At 35.2% G+C, this 20863-nt stretch overlaps 1 protein-coding gene across 1 annotated transcript in view; it reads right to left on the bottom strand.

Moving 5' to 3' along the window:
• AP3B1 (adaptor related protein complex 3 subunit beta 1) overlaps nucleotides 1–20863 on the bottom strand; it is a 237333-nt gene that overhangs the window by 9627 nt on the left and 206843 nt on the right. Inside the window, exons 25-26 of the mRNA XM_006068949.4 lie at nucleotides 9045–9142; nucleotides 3813–3951 (exon numbers count right to left, since the gene is read on the bottom strand). Of these exons, the coding sequence (XP_006069011.1) occupies nucleotides 3813–3951; nucleotides 9045–9142 (237 nt within the window). The remainder of the gene's footprint in view (nucleotides 1–3812; nucleotides 3952–9044; nucleotides 9143–20863) is intronic.

The following is a 20863-nucleotide window of genomic DNA, read 5'->3' as shown; positions in this document are numbered from 1 at the left end:
TTCTATTATGTATTCAATTAAAATGTCTACTTTATATTATTACACACTTCTGCATTTAATGAAGATTCATTTTTTTCTTAGCTAATTCTTATATAAGTATTTTTAAACTTGGTTTTTAATATAAAAAATATTCAAATTGTAAAGAGTAGTAGGAACAAATGATCCTAAAACTAGACAACAGGACTTAATTCATTGAATGGTCACAAAGAATATTCTAATGATAATTTAAAAGTCCTCTCAGAAATAAAAGACCCTGAAAAATTAAATAGAACATAATAGGTAGGCCAGCCAAGAATAATTTAATTTCTTAAAATACTAATGGTCAAGATGCTTTTCATGCACATTGTTTTTTTTCAAGTAATTTTAAACTTATTATCATTAATAAATACAAGAATGGTTTTGGGCCTATGTTTCATAAACTCAAAAAAGCAACTACCACAGAAGAATAGAGAAGTCATTAAAAAATCTCATAGAGATTTCAATTTTATTATGACAATTAATATATAAGCTTAGATATATAAATTCATTCATCCCATAGGGTAATACACTGTTGAACACTACCATTAAAAACATTAATAAAATTTAATAAAATAGTAAACTTAATTTTTGTTATTATGAACAGTAATTGCTATTTCATTTTAAATGAAATGAAGATAGCCATGGGTACAGATTTTACTAATAATTGTTTATTTTGGTTTTAACTTACTGGGCATAAAAGAGTGGCAAAAGTGTTACATTTGCAGGATAATAATTTTTGTTATTTTTCCTATTGAAGACCACAAGTAACTCTAGATATTTATTATCTGGAAGCCTTCTAAAATTTAAAACATTATTATAGCCATACCTAGCTATAAAAAAAAGCAAATGTAAAACATTTTCAGTAAGTAGGATAAGACTTTTGAGGCAAGTCAAGATAGCACAGCCTGTTCTGAATTAGATACAGCCATTTCATCCTCTTCTGGCTCTGCAGTAACTTGGACTCCCCCATCAAGTTACAGAGCCAAATACCAGGCTGCTGTGATAAGGCTTCATTATAAAAGTGTCAACACATTGCAGAAGTATATGCATATGAGGACCATGGACCATGACGTCTAAGTGCAGGCTTCCCTGGTGGCTCAGTGGTAAAAAATCTGCCTGCAGTGCAGGAGACACGGGTTCAATTCTTGATCCAGGAAGATCCCACATGCTGCAGAGCAACTAAGCCCGTGTGCTACAGCTATGGAGCCCGGGAGCTGCTACTACCGGGTCCACCTGCAGCAACTCAGAGCCGGTGCGCCTAGAGCCTGCGCTCCACAGCTAGAGAGTAGCCCCTGCCTGCCACAAGCACAGAAGACCCGGCACAGCCAAAAATAAAAGTATAACATTATTTTTTTAAAAGTGTAAGTGCATTCCAAAGTTGAATAGACATGGTTCCTATTGTGTACCTCCCCTGTACTGGTATGGGTAACTGAGAATTGACTGTAAATCATCTGAACAGGCATTTAAACCACTTCTAAACCACCAAGACAAGTTACAGGCAAATTTTACGCTTTAATTAAGAATTATACAATTGTGCTAATAAGTGTCTCTCTGTTTCCCAAAAGGAAAGTAGTTTTCATATTTGTTGGCTTTGAGAAGGTATTTTGGCTATTTTCTTCTAAGAAACAAAAATGTGGAACACTGTCATTGCTTTCGGAAAAGTTAAAAACCCACATACAATGCAAAACAAAATTAGAAGTTCCAGCATAAAGAAGGGTTACCCTGTGTTGTTTTGTCTATTATGAAAGAACATATTAAAGTAAGACTGAAGTACTGCTGGATACTAGGTGAATCAGGTAAAATTTCATAAAGCATAAGCTAAAAGTTACAGATGACATACAATATTTTGATGTTTTAGTAATTTCAATAATTCAAAGGATCCGTAAGAAAAACAACCTCTGCTATAGAAAACCAATCAGGAAAATGAAAGAAAAAAAAAATTCAAAGAAGAAAACAAAACAAGGAAGACATAGAATCAAAAATTTTCACTGAAAAGTCTTCTTTCTGTTCATTTTTTTCCCCTATTGAATAACACTGATAGATAAGTTATATTTGTATAGCTCCCTGGTGGCTCAGTGGTTAAAGCATCTGCCCCCAATGCGGGAGACCCAGCTTCGATCCCTGGGTCGGGAAGATCCCCTGGAGAAGGAAATGGTAATCCACTCCAGTATTCTTGCCTGGAGAATCCCATGGACAGAGAAGCCTGGTAGGCTACAGTCCACGGGGTCACAAAGAGTCGGACACGACTGAGCGACTTCACTCACTCACCAACAAGAAGACTTTCTATCCATTTTATTATTTTATCACCAACTTATGTGAGAATGACAAGGCTTAACATAAAGAAAGGGAAGCAGATCAGATCTCAGATGGAAGGTGCTCAGATCTCTTGAGCAATTTACTTAGTGACCTCCCTTTCAAAAAAAAAAAACAAAGGCACAGGGTAAATTTGATTTGTGACTACTACATGCAGTTTTCAATCTGTCATGATGAGTAGGTGAAGTCAGGCAACTCTGTAATGGCAGATCAAGACTTGAACTCAGCTCTTCTGATGTGAAGTCCAATGTTCTTCCACAGATAATATAATTTCATTTCAATCACCTTCTTTTCCCTGCCATCCATTTCCAAACAGATGAGGAACTTAAAGCCCATAAGGAGAAGTTATAAAGCCCAATAATGGCAGAGTTGAGTCTAAAAAACCCAGATAACCCACAGAAATCTTTATTTGGGGCCTCTCTTGCCCCTGTATTAATTTTAAAAGATACATTAAATTTCTAAAGGTTTGAAGGCACTCTTTTTGATTTTAAATTATTTCCTAAATGTAATGATGGAAGTATGCATTGGCAGTAGAATGACAGAGGAATTAAAGATAGTTTGCATTGAATTCCCTTAAGCTGACAGAGGACTAAGTAATCACTGCATATTTATTTAAGGAGTAATTATTTTACTTTCAAGTCACTAGCATTCGTACGAATACAAAGAAGGCACATACTAATCACGTTTTCTGCTACCTTTGAGGGCAAATAACTTGGACCTCATGGTTTAGTTGGCTGGCGTGAAGATACTTCCTGGTGTAAGAAACAGACGCTGCATTTGACCCCATAATGGTTCCTTGTCACTGGAAGCAGCCTCAAGGGATTGCTGTCAAAAGGAAATCTATACCCAAACTTCCCCTCTTTTAAGTTAAAAAAGTTCAAATCCAGTGCTTTATAAAACAGTTCTTCCTGGAATTCACCAACTGTAGTGAAGTAAGAAATTCTCAACCATACCTCACACAAGTACCTTTACAAATCACCAAGCTATTATAAAATGCAGGTACACTATCTGTATCTTTCAGGAATGTCCATATACATATACTGAAGTCTGTACAAAATACAGAAGAGGGACCTTATTCCAAACCCATCAAGCCCATCCAAACCCAATGTATTATCCTAAAAAAGAAGGGGCATAGATATGTTATTCCCTAGTGGCTCAGCTGGTAAAAAACTCGCCTGCCAAGACAGTAGATACAAGAGACACAGCTTTGATCCCTGGGTTGGGAGGATCCCCTGGAGAAGAAACGGCAACTCGCTCCAGTCTTCCTGCTTGGAAAACTCCATGGCTAGAGGAGCCTGGTGGGCTACAGTCCACGAGGTCGCGGAGAGTGGGAGACGAATAAGCGTGCGCATGCGCGCACACACACACACACGTTTAGGACTTAATATTTTAAAGGAAAATTATGAATTGATAATTAATTTCAATTTCAATATTTATACATGTATACAAGTTACCTCCACATCACGGGTCAGTGAACATACCTGTGTATATTATCTTGTCCAGAAGGGACTACACCCACATTGGCTACATTTACTATCTTCTGAAGGATCACAGAGGAAGCAAAATTCTGCGGGGCAGCAATAATCGTGGTGGAAGTTTCATTCATTCCAGAGAGCATGCCTGTAAGAGCAGAAGGATGCTCTCTTTTACTGATTTCTCTTTGAAAACTATATTAAACAATTTAAAATTCGTAAGTCAAAATCTAAAAACTTTCTAAAGCAGAAGAAATACCACTTCAGAATGTAATTTACAAGATAATTTATCATAAAATTAAAATGAACTGCAACTGATTAAATTTTTTTAAAAATCCTAGTGGTGTTGAAAAATCTATAAAAATGCAATTGAACATCACTCTTAATAACCTGATTTTAAATACTATGATTGATAAAAACATAGAATCACAAAGATAAAATTTTAATTTCAGTCCCTTTAAAATATACTCAATTAATTTGGGCTCCATAAACTATTAAGTTTTCACTATTTAAGAACTCTCCCCCTTCCTTTTCATTCAAAGATCTCTCTTGCCAAATGCTGCCTGAGAACAAACCAAAGTGTTTCTGGAATAACTAGTAGCATTACATGATGAACTGTCTCAATATAATGGATCAAAGTTATCTCAACAGTAACTGGAAGTCACTGAACAGCTGTGTGGTTCTAAAAAATGGACAAGTATCTAAGCTACACTGCGTGGTAACAGTATTTGCCTAGTTAATGAAACTATGGTTACTGACAAAAATAATCAAAATTTCTGAAGCAAAAACGTTTGAAAACAAAGGGAACAATGTAAATTGGAAAAATTTAAATCCCAGAGACATTTCAAATAATGATTTAAAAAGATCACGAACAAAGCAAAATCATGAATAAAAACCATATAGAATTAACACAAGGCAAGCTGTTAATGTCAGAATCTTATGTACAAGTGTTCAAAGGACAAATTCAATAACCCACGAAATACTTGGAACAAAAACTGAAATTAAGTACCCAGTTTAAAAAAAACAAAAGCTATAAATGTTAAATGCCATCTATCTGATTCTGTGATGTTAAGTCACTGACATCCAAAAGTATCTACTAAAAATGATGATCCTTCGAGACATCTGATATGTGTACAATAGTTGACAAAATTTATAAAAAGGTAAAAGCTGATTTTGTATCCTCAAAAGGTCCCCCACCTTTAATTTTTGCTATTTAATTTTGCTATTTATTGCTAATGTAACAAATTAAAAAAAAAATCCCTATGATTAGTAGTATGAAGACACTAAAGCCTAACACTGTAAAAAGACTTATTTAGCTTTAACAAAGAACAGTTTTTACTAACCACTTTCAAACTCGGGGACAGTATGTTCTGTCTTAGACTGTTTAACTTTAATATTAGGCAAAAGCTTTAAAAACCACACAAGCAGTCAAACACTGCTTTTAAGGAAAGCACAGTGGCTGCTGACATAACACTGCTGAGAGATGTGTGTACTCATTTAGGATTTAAACCTTCTCCATTAAGCTCTATTGAAGAGCAACTGCTGAATAAATGAATGCAACTATGTTTATGTTAAAAGCCTGTTTCCCGCAGCATGTAATTAAAGGAAATGTTGTACAAAGCCAGTACTTTTGTCAAGCTCCTGTAAATGGAAAGATGGATAGCACTCAGAGAAGTGAATGCATTGCTTCATATTTAACCTTAACACTCTTGTCATTAATGGTTTGTCTAACTTGGTCTGTAAGAGACAAGGTACTGCTCCATTGAAGTAAAATTAAAAAAATCAACTAAACCATGCTTTTCAGAACAGAAGATTCATTATCGTCAGCTAATGTATTGGCATAAAGCAAAGTAACATCCTATCAAGTAAGGCACACATTCAATCTGCCTTCCCACCCCCCTTTATTTTTAACTCATGCTGTTTTATTGTTATAGGCAATTTGTACCACTCAGCATGACAGTGTAAACTGAATCAAGATTAATTTACATGCAAAAGAACACTTAGGAGAGCAGCATGGTAAGCAAATGTATTGTCTCGATTGCTGAGGTGGAAAAAGAACCTGGAAAGAAAAAAAGGTGCTCTAATTAAGGGGCATCAAATATGATTGCTTGTGGTGGTTAAGGGCCAGAAAATAGTAAATGTCTGACCATTTAAAGAATTAGCATCTTGCTAGCTAGGAACCCATAAGATGGAGGCATAAATCATAATAAAATTAAGTAACCATTCTAGGTTTCTTAAACCAGAGATTTTTTTCCTAAATGAAAATATATCAGGTATTCTTAAATTAACGAAAAAGAAAAATATGCCAAGATATCATTAAAAGTTTCTTCTACAAAAACATTCTTTAACCACTATACAGCCTTCTCATACCTAATGAAGGTCGTCAGGTAATCGGAAGAATATTTTAAAATTCTCAAGACTGCAAAATATGCTGCCTCATTAAAATTTACATTTTGGTGAGGCAGTTGACAGCACTTAGGTTAATCAGCTGTAACGGACTGCTGAAATGTAAATAAAATAAGAAAAGAAGATCTAAAAAATTTTCTGAATGTTTTAGACTTCCAATTTAATTCTTAAGAAGAAAGCAAATAAGTAGGGAAATTTGGAATAACCACTTTCCTTGGGTCTCGTACAATTAAAACTGCTTCAAGAAACAAAATTACATGTTTAAAAATAAAACATCTCACTTTATAGTACTGAAATCATCCCACAGCTAGATCATGAACTAACTCTGCAAGGATCAAAATTCATAATAATGAAACAAACACACCTTCTGGTTAAGGCTCATAATATGAATACTCTGGATAACTTCAAAATATAGACGAAACCAATCTTTTGTTTAGCACTTGGACCACCAACCTTACAGAAATGCACGTTTGGTCATGGAACTGTAAACGCAACAACTGAGCAAAGGGACAGATCATGCTATATACCAGAAACAAAACATTTTCGCTTTAAAAAATATTAATCTGATACGTACAACCTGACAGAAGTATTCTTAATTAACATTATACACATTTTTCAAATATGCACATCTGTAGTATAAAAATAGAATCATATTCCTCATGTTTTTAGTTTATAATTTCTTCAGTTAAATCCTAGTTAATACAGTTAATACATTTCTTGAGTCTTGAAATCTATGCCCTGTGAAATGAGATATTAAGTGTATAAATTCATTTTATTTAAAGTAGAAAAACCAGTTAAAGCTAGCATGTAATGACACACATAGACAGTTCTTAAATTTACCGGCATTGATAAAAATCTGAGGAAACTGATTTTTATTCTGATTTAGAATTTCCAGTTAATGAGTCATTTCTAGGTATCTTCTGCAAAATAAGCTAAGCTCTTCCTAGAGTGATGTAAGAAACAAATACATGTGTAAAGTTGAGAATTGAGACCTCTATTACCAAAGCAGCTGAAATCTAGAACTAAAACGATGCTATTGAAAAGACTCTTTAAACCTGTGGTAAATTTGCCAGCATCAAGTCCCATATCAAAGAATGAATTCAGGAAGACAGAAAGAATGATACAGAAATGTCAAGAGACTTGCAAGGATTTACAAATACTTCATATAAACAAATTTTCAAATAGCTTTATTCAGAGTAGCCTTTCTGCTCTATTAAACATAGCAAACAGCTGCCAGATTTATTCAGACAAATAATCAACAACCATAGAAGTAAAATGGCAGAAGAAAAAGGAATTTTGGCAACAGCTCCACAGAGGACCACAGCTGCTATCCAAGCACACCTCTCTCACGCGATTATGGTTCTGTATGGCTAGTCAGGGAAGAAATCCCTCAGTCACAACAGAGAACAAAAAAACTTGATCAAGTATCAAGTACATATTCTAAACTAAAGCTGAGGAAGAGAAAAGGTATACAATAACCTACTGCTTTAGAGAAACTTTAGCTGCACTTTTCGAAAAAGGACTATCCCCTTCACAATAAACGTGTCAAGGCTTACTCAGCTCCTGTGTGCCACTCACCTGGGTTTGCTGAGCAGGTGTAAAGCAGAGAGGCAGGCTTTAGCCAGCAAAGGGTAAGAATAGCAAATGTAAGAATCAATTCAATTTGGCAATGGAAAAATAAAATCACAGATAGGACTTTCTTCTACAGCAATAACCAACTTCCAAGAAAAGTAAATGCAAAGATGGATTTAGTCACTCTTTATCACTTAAAAATAAGGCAGAATAATAAAAGATTACCATTAATTTACATTCTTATTTGAGTTTCTTTGTGAGATTCTTCTACAACAGGTCTTCTGGACACTGAACTACAAAGGTTCACAGTAAAACCAACCAACCTCTGGCACTATAATGATGTAGTGCCAGGGAGCAAGCCCTTCTCCTCAGGTATTTCTGTGCGCCTAGTACTTCATGAAAGCTTGACAGGTGTGAATTAATGACCTCAAGATGAAGGGAATCCTTGATAACTCCTTCCTGGATTCATATAAACTTTAAAAAATTGCTGACTATACTATTTAAATATGTCCTGGTTTTATAAATGCTATTCTTAATTAAATACATAGAATGAGGCAGTTGTTTCCCCTTATTATATAAGAAGAAAATTATTTTTAATAAAGTATGCTTAACTCTAGGTCAAGTCCAAGATATTAACACTTTCATTCGGCAAAATGAAATTTCAAAATTCTGAAAAAACAAAATATTTTCTTTTTTGTTGCGTATTTTAATTTGCTTCAGCTCTGATACAGCCTTACAGCATAGCATTTCTTTAATACAGAATAAGGTCAAAAGAAAATAGAGATATTTTAATATTTTAATGCTACAATTAGGACTTTATTTTGAAGGACAGGGCACTCTAACAGGGAAAAATACTATTAGCAGAACACAAAAAAACAGTCCTATAGTGAAAGGAAATACATACACATAACACGTACTGTGATGGGACTTTGCTAAGCCCCAAATTCCTGACATTTTCACTAATACAAAACACATGAATACATCATTAGGTTGACAAGCCAAAATTCCCAGGACTGAAAAGTTAATTAAGAATCTATTTATTATTTAAAAGACATAATAATCAATTTTTAAGTATGCCAGTGATGCAAACATATACCTTTTAGACTACTTTATAAACACAAAGCATTAGCAAAACTTGGAAGATTGTACATTGACATCTGTTAATAGCTATGTGCATATGATAATTTATTTTAGAGTTCAGCCAGAGGAATGAGCACACTTATCTGGGATGCCAATTTCTAGTAAATGGTAATGATCTCTCACCTTGCTCCTTCTTAAAATCTTTCTCTGACATGGCCACAGGTAAAAGCAGTTCTCCAACAGGAGGCTGAATATTAACACTGAAGCAATCATCCTTGGTACTAAAGAAAAAACACATTAAAGCTGACTAAATGCTTAACAAATAGACATTCTTAACACTATGCAGTTAAACAGGTACAATTAAAGCATATAAAAATGTTTGCCTTAAATATCACAGCTAAAAAGGCTTGAAATATTTCTCATCACTATTTGCAAAGAAATACATCTGTTATCTCAACTGGAAAGCCTATTATTTGCAGTTATGATAAATATGCCATTTGACATAGAACTTTTAAAAATAGGTAAGGAGCCATTACCAGAGAACACTTAATGCAACTTATCTGGGTAAATAAGTTATCTACCAGATATCTATGCAATTTAACTGGTAGATAAGTGAAGTGAGTGAAGTGAAGTCGCTCAGTTGTGTCTGACTCTTTGAGACCCCATGGACTGTGGCCTACCAGGCTCCTTCATCCATGGGATTTTCCAGGCAAGAGTACTGGAGTGGGTTGCCATTTCCTTCTCCAGGGGAACTTCCCGACCCAGGGATCGAACCTGCGTCTCCTGCAGTGTAAGCAGATGCTTTACCATCTGAGCCACAAGGGAAGCTCCAGAGGAACATTTAATGCAGCTTATCTGGTAGAGAACATCTTGTCTTCAACTTTTCAGTAAAAGTGTACAAAATGGAGCACTTTAGTCTTAGTTTAAGATATCTTTTTAAAGCTATCAATTTTTAAATAAAGAATAAAATGGAGTGACCATACCATGTTAAGATGTGTGCTAACAAAATAATACCAAGTGTTAATAAGTGTTTATGTACTATAAAAAGAAAACCTGTACAATAATATTAATCACAGTTTTATTATTAATAGCCCCAAATGAAAAACAACCCAAGTGCCCATGGATAATAGAATGGATAAATGAATTGTGATACAGTCAGTGAGATATTACATAACAATTAAAAAAAAAAAACACCTGTTACACATAAAAGATGATTCCACAGACCTAACCTTGAGTGAAAGAAGCCAGAAACAAATATACATATTGTATGATACCAAAACTAACTCACTGATAGAGAACACAGAATTGCAGTCACTTCTATAGGAAAGGTGGTATCTATGGGGAAGAATGGGAGACCTTTCTGGAGGGCTCTAGATGTTCAAAACTGATTTGGTGGTACACATAAAAATTCATCAAGCTGAACACTGAAGTTCTGTGTAATGGATGAAGTTATTCTTCAATAAAAACAATGTCATATATAAAGAGAAGAAAAGCAAAGAGTAAATAAAAATATTTCTATGCAAGCAAAAAAACCCCAAAACCCAGCAAACACAAGGTTAAGAGAAATGCTTTCTTGAACGGTGGGGTAGGGATAAATATTAAAATATAAGGAAAGAGAAGAAAATCCACTTTGATTTTATGCTATTATTATATACTATAATCTTCTAAGCTGCCATTTTCTTTAATGGAACAAGGTAAGGACTAGACTAAAAAGAAAACAATGATTCTGAATTATTCACACATGGATTGCCAAGGCAAATCAATAAACCCAATTTATTTATTAATTCAATAAACATTTACTGAATATAAACTTAATCTCATGTACTCTCTGAGCATCTGGGGATTTAAAGACAAGTAAAATTGGCCCTTGAAGTTCACAAGTTTAGTGACAGAGAAAGAGTTCAATTATGTTTGTAACAGAAAGATAAGTACAATGTTAGAGATATGTGGAAAGTATCATAGTCCAAAAAGAGGGGCTGGTTAATTCTGCAGGAGTGAGGCAGAGGTAAGTTTACTTCCAAAAGGAGGGAGAGGGACATTCTATGGATTCTAGATCTATATTTTGGGAATGGTGAGCAGAGGGTGTGTCAAAAGACTGGGGACACTCTGCCGAGAATAGCATACACAGCTGCAGGCCCAGTTCTCCATGGCAGTTGTCCTGGGATCTTGTTCAGTTCACGTCTCCTGTCACTATCTGAAATGTCCTGATTTGTATGACAAAGTATATGATTACTTTACTCTCATAACTCAGACCAATGTGCTTCAAAGTATCATGGGAAAAAAAAAAAAAAGGAAACTACCAGAGCCTTCTGACACAGGAAAATAAACAAACAATCGCCTATGTATTTTATAGACCGTGCCGGCACTGTATGAGGTGGTGTGCAAGAGAAACCCAAGCCAGGCAGGTCAGCAAGGAGACGAATCAACAGTCCAAGCAGGGGTTTCCAGCACTGACTGTGTGTGCTGCTTTAGTGCATCCTAACAGTGATCCTAAGAGGTACCTTCTGTTATCCCTAATTCACCAAGAGAAGCTAAACAATATGCCCAAGGTCACACAACTAGTATGAAGGTCTGAACACAGCAGCACTGAGATTTGAACTGAGGTCTATCCTATTCCAAAGTCAGCTATATAATGTTTGCTGCCATATCTATCTATCTATCTATCTATATATTTTTACTTGACTATACAAGGCTGCTTCCCTGGGAGGAAATGCGGAAGACAGGGGTGTTTCAGAGTTAAAAGGGACAGATGCAGTGATGGACGGGAGGAAGAGACCTTGAACCATTTAACGTGAATGACTGGAAGGATGACTTTCTTCAATGAAGAGGAGTTTGGAGGATTAAACAAAATTACTTGGATTAAATCATGCTATATTTTGAGTACCCCTGTGTCACCCAGGAAGAGATATTTAACAGATAACTGGAAAAACAAATCATCAATCAGAAAACAGGTCAGGGCAGTATACATGAGTTTAGAAGCAACCAGAATGTATGGGGAAGGGCTGAAGCCTTGTAAGTAGATAAGATCACATAGGAAAAGAGGATATGACAAGAAAAAGGATAAAGTGGACACCTGCATGTAAATAAAAACAGAAGTGGTACAACTTGCAGAAGAGAACTGGAAAAAGAGTGGTTGGGGAGAAAAGGTGTGAGTCAAATACTGCAGGGAGGAATAAAAAGAAGCATGTGTAACAGCTGACTTAGTAATGCAGTTCAAACTGGAGGAAGAATGCAGGATGCAATGAGCTGAAGTTCAGTGGAAAGACTGGCAGCGAAAGACAGGGGACAGAGAGCAGCAGAGGCTTCCTGAGGATGCAGAGGCAAAAGAAAAATGCTTAGGGCAGCTCCAAAGTAATTAGAGGTTGATGCAAAACAAAGAAACAAAGTGAGGTGTTAGCCCAGGTAAACGAGATTGGGATTAAGAGCATAAGAACTAGGCCAATGGATCAGGCCTGGAAGGGAAGGAGATATTTCTTCCAAAACAGCACAGATGGAGTTCTTAAGATAGAAGTGTTGCGGGTAGAGGTACTGGAAGGCTAAGCCACATGAAGAGAAATACTTAGAAGCTGATAAAGTAGTAAATGGATAGTATATATATTATGAACTAATTTAGTGTTAAATATAAACTCCCAGCTTCAAATAACTAGATAAATCAGTGCGCTCCAAAGTGGGAAAGGACAAGGCACTCCATTGAGGCAGAAAATCCACTGAGGGAAAAAAAACTATCAATTATATTTATTTTTTTCTCGTCCCATCTGAAGTTCTATTTTTGTCTGTACATAATACTTCGAAACTCCAATACTTTGGCCACCTCATGCGAAGAGTTGACTCAATGGAAAAGACTCTGATGCTGGGAGGGATTGGGGGCAGGAGGAGAAGGGGATGACATAGGATGAGATGGCTGGATGGCATAACCGACTCGATGGACGTGAGTCTGAGTGAACTCCGGGAGTTGGTGATGGACAGGGAGGCCTGGCGTACTGCGATTCATGGGGTCGCAAAGAGTCGGACACGGCTGAGCGACTGAACTGAACTGAATACTTCAGTATATACATAATATGTCTGCATAGTGAGACACACATACAGTACATATCGGGAGTGTGTGGTATAAATATTTCACTAAGACGTATACAATTTTAAGAGTTATGGCCACTGGGTTAAATTACACATATTATACTATCTTTACTTGTGATTTCTTTTAAATTATAGATGAAGTGACTTCTTTCCAACACTCCTGAAAAGGACCCCTAGACCCCTTGGTTAAGCAGCTGTAGGGCACTGATGCCAGGGAGAAGGGGGCAAGGGCACAGAAGAAGGGAAAGTAGACCTGCCTTCTAAGGCATGTATGAAAATCAAGGCAGCTAAGGAGCAGGCTTCAGTCTGGGGTGGGGGGGAGGTAAACGTGATTCTGAAATGCCCCCACAAGCAACAACCAATGAATGAGAGATGAATATATATGATTCAGCCTGACTGGATATGTTTCACTTCTGTTACTTTTTGGTAATGCATGTTTTATTTTATTATTCTTATTTATTTTATTATATATTTATTATTTATATGTTATGTTTTATTTGTATATTATATACTTTATTCTTATACTTATTTTATTATATATTTTATTCATTATTCTGTGATTGGTAAAATGATTACCATGTATTTACATATGAAAAACTAAGGCTGTAAGTTCATCCACAATGGGTCTTGTGGGGCAAATAATGTAATGAAATTGGAACACTAAGTAATACTTTTCTTTTTCTTCTTTCCTGAAATCATCCTGATTCTCTTCAGGGAGACAATGTGCCCACCTGAACATCGTCTCTCTCAACCTCTTGTATTAGTAACAGCTGGACTGATCAAGTGACCCAGTTATGACCAATGAAGCCTAAACAGAAGGCTGTTGGGGACTCCTGGGAAAGTTTTGCTTTTCCAACACACATGGGCTCCTCCCTCCCGGTCACTTCATTCCTTTGTTTGGGGGAGGGGGCTAGAATGCAGATGGAATCCTGGAATTACAGAAGCCATCTTGTGACCCCTAGGATGAATGGCACTTGCTAATGAAATTAGTTCATGGAACAAAAAGCTGGGAAGACCTTCTGCTGGAAGACATGAGGAGAAGACATGTGGAGACAGTCTAGCTGCTCTTAACTGCTGACTGGGAGAATAATAAACAACACCCTTTGTGGTGAAGTCACTATAGACAGCCTTCTGTTACACACAAATGAATGCAAAATCTAATTAATATAATTAGTACATAAAATTCTTGATTACCCAGTCTTAGCTTCTAAGCAAGATTTGGCTTAGTAGGGAGTAAGAAGGAATGTTTCCTCTTTATTTTGGGGAAAATTTACTTCCATTTATATTAGTGATTTAGGATGTCCTCCAGAGTTTTCTGTGATCCTCCTTTTAAATATTTTGTCCTTTTTTTAAAAATTGCTCTCTTCTCTCTCCTTATAGTTCTTCTTTTTTGCCGCCCCACCTTTTTCTTCTCATCTCCTTTGGTTGAACATGGGGCTAAACACAGATGTCTTGATATAGATAGGGGAATGGTGAAAATGAGAAATGGCAGATGTAAAATTATTAGAATTAACAGATTACCAGATTGACAAGGTACTAATATGAGGTAGCTCTAAACAGCCTAATTACAAGGGATCACATGATGTCATAGTTTAATGTAAGACGAGATTCTACCTGTTCTACAAAGAACTGTAATGCATATACTTAGACTACATATAATCTCATTTCACAGATTCCTAGAAACTTGTGAGACTCAAGTTTCCTTATCTATGCAGTAAGAAAAATGGCACTTAACCTTTTAAGCTAGCTTCGACGACTAAAGGAGTTATCACAACCCAGTTTAGTGCTTAATGCATAGTAGATACCCAAAACCTACACACACCTAATAGGGATGTAATCATCATTTGTTTAAGCATTCCCCCAACAATCCCCATTTGCAAATTTTCTCTATTATAAACAAGTTACTTAACACTCTTAGATCTATTTCTTCATCACAGGCTACCATATTTCCCCAAGCCTGACACCCTAAAAATGAAATCACTAAGTTGACGAGTTTAGTTTATGAATATTTAATATTTGATAAATACTGCCAAACTGACCTAAAAAAAAGTGGTACCAACTTGAAATCCCACAAACAGTAAATAAGAATACACGTTTTTCTGTACCTTCCTTGTCGGGCATTAAAATTATTTAAGAATTTTGCAAGTCTTTTCTTATTTGAATGAATTTTTTAAAATTTCCCTATATGTGGTACATATACTCAATGGAGTATTATTCAGCCATTAAAAAGAATACATTTGAATCAGTTCTAATGAGGTGGATGAAACTGGAGCCTATTATAAAGAGTGAAGTAAGCCAGAAAGAAAAACACCAATACAGTATACTAACGCATATATATGGAATTTAGAAAGATGGTAACAATAACCCTGTGTACGAGACAGCAAAAGAGACACTGATGTATAGAACAGTCTTATGGACTCTGTGGGAGAGGGAGAGGGTGGGGAGATTTGGGAGAATGGCATTGATACATGTAAAATATCATGTATGAAATGAGTTGCCAGTCCAGGTTCGACGCACGATACTGGATGCTTGGGGCTGGTGCACTGGGACGACCCAGAGGGATGGAATGGGGAGGGAGGAGGGAGGAGGGTTCAGGATGGGGAACACATGTATACCTGTGGCGGATTCATTTTGATATTTGGCAAAACTAATACAGTTATGTAAAGTTTAAAAATAAAATAAAATTAAAAAAAAAAAAATTTCCCTATTACCAATGTTGTATGTATTATTGTTACTGGCTCTCTGCATTTCATTTTCTGTAAATGAATTATTCTCAAACTTTCTCCACTTTCATATTAGATTCCTTTATATTGAAATTTGTGAGAGTTCTTTATATATACTGGTAACTAAACTTTCATCTGCTAAAAATGCTGTAATACTTTCTAACCATCTTTCACCTGTTATAACATCAATATTTTTTTCAATATTTAGAGAAGCTTAAAAGTTTTAATGGTCATACCTGTCACTTTTTCTCTGTATCTTTCTGGATACTGTGTCTTGCTTGAATTTTGCCCACCCCACCCCCAAAGATATAAAATTATTTTGTTTATATTATTTCTAAACACTTTTTATAGTTTTTATGATTAAATAATAAATCCATCTGGAATTTACTTTGGAGTAATCTGTGGGAAGAAGGTATCTTTATTTTTTTCCAGAAAATGGTCCATACACAATTGACATGAAATCTCACCCCACTAATATGAAATGTCACCTTCATGATATACAAAATCTCTAAATTCTGTTTTGTTTCACTAACTTCTGTGCCAATAGCGAATTAGACTGAATAAAAATATTCTTGTGACCTTAAAGAATATTTTGAAGTTATTATTGAAAAAGGCTTTTTTCATTAAATTTTTGTTTTGACTCTTCTTGGACATCGTTTTATCCAGGTGAATTTTAGAAATTTGTCAAGGTCCTTGGAAAGGTTTACTGGAATTGAGCTCAGAATCACACTGAATTTGAAGATTAACAAGTGGGAGAGTCCTATCTCCCATTTAGGAACACAGCAGATTTATTACTTTTATTTATATCATCTTTTTATGGCCTTCAGGAAAGTTTATGGCCTTCAGGAAAGGTTTTAAAAAAATTCACACATAGGTATCATGTATTTCTTGTTAATTGATTATTCCTTTTGTTGTTCTTGTAAACAGAATAATTTTACTCATAATGTTTTAAAATTGGTCATTTCTACTACATAGAAATGCTAATGATTTTCACATAATGATTCATACCACTGTCCTAAACTCATTGATTCTAAGACTTTGTGGGTTGGTAATTACATGCTGGATAGAAATTATAATCTTGTGTCTTTCCAGATTTATACCTCTAACTATTTTTACTTGTCTTTTTGTATTGTCTAGAGCCTCCATAAAAATCTGAAAGTACTGAAAGAGGGTAAAACTTTGTTTTTCTGATTTAAAAAAGAAAGCTTCTGATATTTCATGTGGTGACTGGTAACTTGTATGTCTGATAATAAACACAAACAAATAAACATTTTATTTTTTTATCTCAATTTTTTCTGTGCCACCCTCTTTTAGGTGGGGTTTTAATAAATAGTATATGCTTAATTGTGTTTTTACAAGCCCAATATAAGTGGAAATCAGCTTATGGACCTGAATTCTGATTACTAGTACGTGTGGCCCCTTTGAGTCATCTTATTTTGTTTTTTATTTACCATGCTTTTTTCTTTTCCTCCTTTGTTAAACTGGTCAAGTTTTAAGCACTCCTTTTCTTCTTTCATCATATGGATGTTATAAGCATCATATTTCTGTTAATTTAGAGGTTAGCTTTAACATTTTAAACCATATTTAAACTTCTTTTTGCCATCAGTCAATTCTCTTGTGAAGCATGACAAGAACACCATCATTCCTCCTCATACTCGTTCATGTTGAGACTTTTTTGTTCCAGATCATTCGCTTATTTTTTACATTAGGTATGAACAATTATTTTTACATATTGATGGATTTTACAGGTAGAATTCTTTCTCTATTTTTTTATTCTATTTTTCTCTGTCACAGGTTAAATTTTTTTCTTTTTTTACTAACTGTATCTTTGAGTAATCCTTTCAAGAAGGTCGTTGGGGGGTAAACTGATGGAATCTTTGCTTCCATTGCTTTGCTTTCCATGGTGTGAAAAACGTCCATTTGGCTTCCTCAAAAATTTCAAGGTTATGTCCCTTGCCTTCTGGTCGCCCGAACTGATGACAGTATTGAAGTTCTCCTCATTTTTAGGTAAGCTGCTCTTCTTCTCTCTGGAAGATACTGAAGTGGTGTTCCCCTTATCAGAACTTCTACCAGAATGTGGCCTTTTTGCTGGCTGTTCACATTCACCTGTTTGGCCTTTGATGGGTCCTTTCAATCTGAAGGCTTGTACATTTCATTTGCTTGGGAAAATTTTCTCCTCTAATTTCTTTCTTTTCTCCATTGTCTCTTTTCTTTCCTTCCAGACCTATTAGATGAACTACTTCTTTTAACTTTTCTTTCATATTTTCCACCCGTCTTTTTGTCTTCTGTTCTACTTGATGTCACTCACTGAGACCCTCTTATGGAATACTAAATCAGACTTCAGCTGCGTCCAGTCTATCATCCACCTACTGAATTCCTTTTGGAATTATGTTTTTAAATCCCTAAGAATAACTTTAAATTGTCTAATTACTCTTTCTCAAAGTAAGCAATAAATTCTTGCTTTATAGATAAAGTATCCTTTGGAATCAGATATTAGTTATAATTTTTAAAGATATCTGGTCTCTTTCTCAGATCATCTGCTCCCTTCATGACTGGTTAGTCGTTGTAAGTCATTTTAAGCCTTCCCTTTCAAATTGATGCCTTTCTTGAAAAGTCTGGTCATCCTAAGCTATCTGTCTGTATTTATAATGAAGGACTAGGTTTGATTAATGAACACAACAAGTTATGCATGTTAGCTATAAGATTTTAGACAAGTTTTCTTCCTATGCCTTAGTTTATTCATCTCTAAAATAGGATACTACTACTACTACTCACTTCATAGGAATGTTCTGAGAATTGAGTAAATTAACACACACAATGCCAAGTGTTTAGAACAGTGTGCAGCACGTAGCACTACTCCACACATGTTAGTGAGTGTTATTTCTATGGATCTCCTCTACCCTGCTGGGCTGGCTGGAGTTTTCTTAAGTGGGTGAGACATGACTGGTTACCTGGTCGTGAAGCTGGGAGGCAGGTAGGCAATGGCCTTATCTCTCTACCAACAGATGCAAGATTGGCTTTATCCTAGTGTAGATAACTTGAGAATATCCTTCTCTTGGGTAGAACTGCATTTCATCTCATCTTTGACCATCCTGCTTCCTTCCTATAAACTCAACCCTTGCTGCTCTCTTAGGCCCCCACATTCTTACCTAATGTCCTTCCCAGGCAAGTAGCTGTTCACTTTCTTTACAGGGTAATTCTTAGGTCTGATTAAATGTGTATGCTGCCTCCTGCCAGGGGAAGGATTGGGGAACTGGGGTTTGGAAGTAGTTCTTTAATTCCCTAACACTGTCTCACCCTCACTTTTCACTTGTTCACTTTGTGTTTGAGGTTCTGCCAGGTTTGTTCTTACCATTATAGTAGTTTTCTCCCAGAAGTGCTCTGCTCCGTGGTTTTTATTTTCTCTGTTATTGTATATCTGCTCCCATTTACTTTCTAACTGCCAATAATTCTTCACAATTTCTGGTCAGCTAATAGCACTCTTTCTCTTTTTAGTGCTCATTTTCTATTAAAGAATGTATTTTCTGACTTTTTAATGATTTGGGGCAAAAAGAGGGGTGGATGTTAGTGCTCAGTCCTCTAACTTGAGCCAAGTCATATAATTTTTCATACTAGTTAATACATTAATATCTGCTGGTAACAAGGGTGAGACCTGTTTATGCACTGCATCTACTTTTAGAAAGACACATTTATGTATATTATACACATTTAATCAAGGACTTAATTTGATGACCATTTAAAATGCAAAGCCAAAAAAGAGACACTAATATCCATATAACTATGCAGTTATATATAATAGCTTTATCTGTCTATATATGCATCATATAACTATAACAATACAGAGAGTTAATCTAGAAGCTAAAGTAGGATCATTTCACTCTTGCTCCTTTTCTATAAATAAACAGAAGTGTACCTGAAGGGCTCATAATCCATGTTCTCAGCATTTCTGAAGGCTTCCTAGCAAATATGCTCTTATTACCCACAATTTTATATATCGATTTGGATAACATATTTTGAAGAAAAAATTCAATATCAGCCATTCTTGCTTCCCCTCCCTTTTTATTGAACTACCAACACTAATACAGCACATCACTAAGCAAAAAGTGCTATTTACTATGCAAAAGGCACAGTCAGTGATTGGCGTCTAGGACCAATTGATCTGCCCATTACCATTATCTCCCTACCTCCACTAGCACTACTATGAAGCTATTGATTTAAACACTGTCGATCGGTTTCCATTTTCTGATTTTGGGCAGGCCAATTAAGAAAGTGAGTAATTGTGATTACATTGCTTCAGGATCAATTACATTTGATGTAAGACAAAGTGTTCTTTTTGGAATACACACAAAAATAATTTTTGATCTAGTGTGGTTATATACTTAATACAAATCTACAATAAATAACTAATTCATACCTTTGCAATAGAAAAACATATTAATGCAGATGCTTAAAATAGCTAAGGCTATTTTCTATATAAAATAAATTCATCATTTCCCTAAAATTAGTTTAAGAGAAACTGAGAAAAAATTATTCATATATACTTTCCAATGGAAGATAGAAATCAAACATTATCTAAATATTTTTCCCTAAAGGGACTCAGTTAATTGTCAAAGACAAGATGTAAATCTTGTCTAATGAACTGAACAGAAAATCTCTGTAGTGAAAAATTATTTTTAAAAACCCTTCTCTGCAAAAAGTGTATGGCAGTATAGTTATTGCCACTATATGGCAAAAACTACTACAATACTGTAAAGTAATTAACCTCCAATTAAAATAAAATTTTTTTAAAAAGGTTTTTAATATAAACTGAAGAGAAAAAAGAATGTTTTTAGTTCTTAATTTTGCCCTAACTTAGTGAATAAGCTTTGTCATTGGGTTCACATTGTCGAAATCATTAAAATGAATATACCTCTGGTGTTGGAGGCAAATCTATTTAGAGTGATGTTACTCATAGTCTTGTGCTCAGTAATATTGATCTGTGTTGTTTGTCTAATAGAAAAATAATAAACAATTACTAGGCAATGTTGGGAAAAGTAATCAGTTTTTATATATCACTAATATAGCAGACCTCCCAAAACATAAAGGTGATGATCTGCATAAAATCAATGTGTTATGCTACATTGCTTATATTCATCATTGCAGGTTCTCAGCAATAAATGGTATAATATTAGGCCTGACTTACTGGTATTGAAAAGGTATATGAAA

This window comes from Bubalus bubalis, chromosome 11 (assembly GCF_019923935.1).
Source record: "Bubalus bubalis isolate 160015118507 breed Murrah chromosome 11, NDDB_SH_1, whole genome shotgun sequence".
Taxonomy (NCBI): Eukaryota; Metazoa; Chordata; class Mammalia; order Artiodactyla; family Bovidae; genus Bubalus; species Bubalus bubalis.
The sequence above is the reverse complement of the archived record's forward strand: the minus strand, read 5'-3'. Positions and strand labels throughout refer to the sequence as shown.